This window comes from Staurois parvus, unplaced genomic scaffold (genome assembly GCF_062004578.1).
Source record: "Staurois parvus isolate SC_StPar_1 unplaced genomic scaffold, SC_StPar_1.0 ptg000897l, whole genome shotgun sequence".
Lineage (NCBI taxonomy): Eukaryota > Metazoa > Chordata > Amphibia > Anura > Ranidae > Staurois > Staurois parvus.
In genome coordinates, this window is record NW_028318693.1 from 1,391,496 (window position 1) to 1,396,743 (window position 5,248).

The 5,248-nt window shown below is 43.5% G+C and overlaps 1 protein-coding gene across 1 annotated transcript; it reads right to left on the bottom strand.

Moving 5' to 3' along the window:
* Window positions 1–342: 342 nt before the first annotated feature.
* Window positions 343–4,950, bottom strand: LOC149442301 (uncharacterized). Its single transcript, XM_089656288.1, has 5 exons — window positions 4,876–4,950; window positions 3,514–3,972; window positions 2,477–2,845; window positions 1,450–1,797; window positions 343–848 (listed from the first exon to the last, which is right to left on the bottom strand). The coding sequence occupies exons 1-5, from the start codon at window positions 4,948–4,950 to the stop codon at window positions 393–395; spliced, it is 1,707 nt and encodes a 568-aa protein (XP_089512414.1). The 3' UTR covers window positions 343–392.
* Window positions 4,951–5,248: the final 298 nt, after the last annotated feature.

Genomic DNA, 5,248 nt, shown 5'->3' on the forward strand with positions numbered 1-5,248 from the left:
AATTTCCCCCTCTTAAAACCTTCTCCTAGCACAATCCCCTCCCCGCACCCAGACCCTTCAAATTCCGCCCTCCTAGAACAACCCCCTGAATCCCCATTCCACTCCTAGCTCAACCCCCCAAATCCCTTCTTCTAGCACAAATCCCCAAGTCTCCTCCTAGCACAAACCCCTCCTGAACCCAAATCCCCACTCCCTGCACACCCTCCCAAACCCTCTCCCAAACCCCCCAAATCACCCCTACAAACACAACCCCCCCAAATCCCCCCTCCTAGCACAAATTTCCATCTTAATCCCCCCAGATCCCCCCTCCTATTATGCAGCTGTGGCACCCCAGTAGAAAAACATTATTTTACTCTGTTGTTTTTTTATATTCTTTTCTATTCTAGTCTAGTCTACTCTGCTCTATTCCATATTTTACGTATCTTATATAAGATGTTATGTTTTAGTTGTGTTTTTCTACCATTGCCCTCCTTGCTCTCACCCTCTTCCCTTGCCTTCTCCTCTATGCTTGCCCTTCTTTCTGTCTCTCTCTCACTGTTTTCTTTCACCGCCTCTTTCCCTTCCCTCTTTGCTCTCAGCCTCTCTATCCTTATCTTCTCCTCTGCTGTTATCCTTCTTTCTCTCTCCCGGTCTTCTATTGCCTTCTTCTCATCTCTTGCCTCCTTTTCTTTCTCCCGGGCTTCTCTTGTCCTATTTTCTCTCTCCAAGTATCTCTCTCTTGCTTTCCTTTCTCTCTCCAAGTCTCTCTCTCTTGCTTTCTTTTCTTCCTCACTCAGCTCTTCCTCCTCACTCTGGTCTGAAACTTGTGCATCTCTCCATTTGAATTCATGGGTGCAGTGACAAGTGCACTATGGAAAATAAAAGAAAAGTATTTAGTAGACGATCTAACACAGGATTATCACCTTTCAGCTACATCAGAGACAGCCTGTCAGTTTAGGACTTTAATGCCAATTGTTAGAAGGCAGTTTTCTCCACAGAGGAGGTCGGCCTGTTAGGTGTTTGAAGATTTGGTGTACAGTATGGGAACCCTTTCTATATGGTCAGCCAGTGTCATGACTAGTACTTTTAGGGACAATACTGGGGACCCTGAATGAAGTTGGAGGGGCCCTTAATGGGACGACCTTACCAGGCTGAATGACCACCATTGAGAAAGCTAGAAAACATTCCAAATCACTATTCATCCCCCTGTAATAAGTGATAGTAGCAGATTCTGCCATCTCCAATGACCTTCCCCCACCAATTCACTAAGAAAGGAACATTCTGTAAAGCTATAATTTATCATTGGACAATTTTTTGTTTATTGAAATGGTCCCCCTCATGAGGAAGAATGGTCTCCAGCTACCCAGAGGGCTTCATTCTTCCTTCCTCTAGTCCTAAACTGCTTGTTTGTGAGAGGCTGCTAGTTATTTATGGAACTACCTAAGAAGTAGAATTTTATATGATACTTACCCTTTTTATCACCCTCCACACAGGTTCTACGAGGAGACACACAATTCGAAGTGGGCTTAAATATTCAAAACTAAAGTTCTGCCAACATCCGCCTGCTGTCTCTTTGCCATCGTCTTTCTCTTCTTCTGTCTTCTCAGTCTCTTTCCTCTTGTTTTTCTTTGATTTGGCAGGAGTCCAGAAGAAGTGGACTTTCAACTTATTCCAATTATATCCCTGTTCTCCATTTTCTTCACATTTTTCTTCCTCTGTCCATGTTTCTTTCACACGCGGCTGTTCTTTCATCTCACTCTGGTCTGAATCTTCTTCTACATCTCTCCATCTGCATTGTCGGAAGCATTGGCAGGCGTACTGTGGAAAATAAAAAAAAAAAAAGAATTTAGTAGACGGTCTAACACAGGAGTATCACCTTTCAGCTACATCAGAGACAGCCGGTCACTTCTGCAATATTTATCAGTTTAGGACTTTATGTCATTTTATGTTAAATGTGTTTCCCCAAAAATGCCAATTATTAGAAGGCACAGAGGAGGTCGGCCTGATACGTGGCTGAAGGATTCAGTGTACAGTATAGGAACCCTTTCTATATGGTCAGTCAGTGCCAGGACTTTACTACTTTTAGGAGTATAAATACCAAAGGGGAGGACATTACTAGGAGCTCTGAGGTAAGTTGGAGGGGCCCTTAATGGGACTATCTGGCCAGGCTGAATGACCACTATTGAGAAGGCTAGAAAACATTTCCTATTCACTATTCATCCCCCTGGAATAAGTGATAGTAGCAGATTCTGCCATTTCCAATCACCCCTTCCCCCCCAACAAATCACTAGAAAAGCAACATTCATTAAATCTCTAATTCAATATTGGACAACTTATTATTAACTGTAATTGGTCGTCCCCCCCCCCCCCCCCATGAGGAAGAATGGTCTCCAGCTACCCAGAGGGTTTCATTCTTCCCCTAGTCCTAAACTGCTTGTTTGTGAGAGACTGCTAGTTCTCTATGGGACTAAGCAGTAGAATTGTATATGATACTTACCCTTTGTATCAGCTTCCACAGAGGTCCTGTGAGGCAATCAAAGAGACCAACCGCAGTTTCAGTTGGGTTCCAATAATTCCAACATCGACAGCAACCACGGCAGCAATCACAGCAGTGACAGCACCGGCAGCAACCGTCTTCTTTCTCCTCATCACTGTCTGCCGATGAGGCTGGACTCCAATAGACCCTCATTCCCATGTTATTCCAGTTCTTTCCCTGGTCACCATTCTCTTCTTCAGCTTTTTCTTCTTTTTTGCTGTTTCCTTCCTCTTCATGTGTCTCTTTTACTTCATCACTTGGCCATTCTTCGTCCTCACTGTGGACTTCATGGTCTCTGCATGTACACTCATAGGTGTATTGGCAGGCGCACTGTGGAAAAGAAAAAAAAAAGTATTTAGTATACAATCTAACAATCTAACATATCACCTTTCAGCTACATCAGAGACAGCCGGTCACTTCTGCAATATTTATCAGTTTAGGACGTTATGTCATTTATGATATATATGTGTTTCCCTAAAAATGCCAATTATTAGAAGGTAGTTTTCTCCACAGAGGAGGTCGGCCTGATAGGTGGCTGGTAATTCAGTGTACAGTATAGGAACTCTTTCTATATGGTCAGCCAGAGTCAGGAGATTACTACTTTTAGGAGTATAAATACTAAAGGGGAGGACATTGCTAGGAGCCCTGAGGGAAGCTGGAGGGGCCCTTAATGGGACGATCTGGCCAGGCTGAATGACCACTATTGAGAAAGCTAAAAAACATTTCCTAATCACCCTTCATCCCCCTGGAACAAGTGATAGTAGCAGATTCTGCCATTGCCAATCACCCCTCCCCCCACCACATCACTAGGAAAGGAACATTCATTCAAGCTCTATAACTAATATTGGACAATTTCTTAATTAACCCCCCATGAGGAAGAATGGCCTCCAGCTACCCAGAGGGCTTTGTTCTTCCTCTAGTCCTAAACTGCTTGTTTGTGAGAGACTTCTAGTTATTTATGTATCTACCTAAGCGGTATAATTTTATATGATACTTACTCTTTGCACCATATTCCACACAGGAGCTATGAGGCAATCGAAGAGACCAACCGCACCTTCAGTTGGGTTGCAAAAATTCCAACACCGACAGCACCATTCGCAACAATCACAGCATTGACAACACCGGCAGCCGCCAGGTTCGAGCACTTCATCATTGTCTAACTGTTGGGCTGGACTCCAGGAGAAGTGGAATCCTAGTTTATTTGAATGCTTTTTCTGCCGTTTTCCTTTTTTATTGTTTTTTTCTCCTCTACTCGCTTTCTTGCCTTCCGTTGCTTCCTTCTTATCCTCACTTGGTGATGCTTCCTCTATCTTCTCTGGTGCACTTGGCTGGGAGGTTTCCTCTTCCATTTCCTCATTTTCTGCCTCTCTTTTCACGTCCCCACGGGACCATTTTACGTTGAGCTTCCCTCGCTTAGGCACCATGATCTCCACCTCTCCTTTTCCGTCTTTGGTGGCCTATAAAAAAAAAAAACAAACATTAGATATAAGGACAGATTGTAAAGTGGAACTCTACTCTTTCTTTTAGATTTGGATGGAGTAGGGGAAGGGTTCACACTTTTCTGAGGTTTTTATTGTTTTCGATGTCCTGACTGGGAAGTTTCCCTTTACTTCATATCATCTCAGGAGAAGTAAGCGGAATCCTCCCATCAGGATTGCAGGCAGCAATAAAAATCCAACTGAGGTTCTAACCCTTCCCCCATTCCATCTGAAATCCATGAATTGCCTTGCTTGATGTTGTGCTTTAAAAATTATTAGATTTTTTAAGGCATGTTTACAAAGAGTTACTAATCATAAATTATTTCAAGAAGTAAAGATGTAAAAGTCTCAAATACAGCAGGGGGAGAAATTCAGGGGCAGGCCTACTATTTGTGCCAACTCTGCAGCTGCACAAGAGCCCCCTGGGACTTGGGGGCTCATCTATACTATCTATACATAGTACATTAAAAATTGTGCTTGGGAAGCAGCTAAATGGGGTGCAGAGAGCCCACGTCCTGATCACTATTCATCCCCCTGGAATAAGTCCCAGCACCAGATTCTGCCATCACTGCTACGGTTTCCACCTCATCCCTTTACCCGTGTAATTAATATGTGTTCGGGTTTAAAGGGGTGAGGTGGCAACCTTACTGACCGCTCATCCCCAATTCTCCAGGAACATAACATTTATTAAAGATCTGTAGGTTAACAATGGACAATTATAATTTTGCTTCCCCTTCCCCCCCCAATGAAAAAACATGGCTTCTATTCACAGGGTTTTGCTCTCCCTTCCTCTGCTGCAATTAGTGAAAGCCTGAACCCTATAGACATGGGATTTACTTCAACCTAGATAACTACAACTATATAATATTACAGGATACTTACCAAGAGGATTTTTAGGGTGATCTCATTGATTATAGCTGCCAATTCCTGTGGGGTATATGGAGAAGATTCAGCCATCGCTTGACCATTCTCTTCTCCCCCCATAGGCTCTCTTGCCCTCTCGTCTGCTCTCGCCTGCTCTTCTCTTCCTCTTTCTTCTTCTCTCACGCTCTGCTCCTCCTCTCTTTCTGTCTCTGCTTTTAACTCTCTGTACATGTTCCTGGCACTTTCTATTTCTTCAAATGCCGTGATAGACTCTCTTCCCTTGTCCATCTCTCTGATCTCTTCTCTCTCCTTTCTCTGTTCCATTTTTCTTTCCTCGTCTCTCTCTGTAAATGTTCTCTGTACCTCTTCTTCTTTCTTCCTGTACATCTCT

Coding starts and splice junctions, on each gene's coding strand:
- LOC149442301 (XM_089656288.1), bottom strand. CDS start 4,950: ATGGCTGAATCTTCTCCATATACCCCACAGGAATTGGCAGCTATAATC. Junction 2,846..3,513: donor TGTGGAATATGGTGCAAAGA/GTAAGTATCATA, acceptor TCTTTTCCACAG/TGCGCCTGCCAATACACCTA. Junction 849..1,449: donor TGTGGAGGGTGATAAAAAGG/GTAAGTATCATA, acceptor TATTTTCCATAG/TGCACTTGTCACTGCACCCA.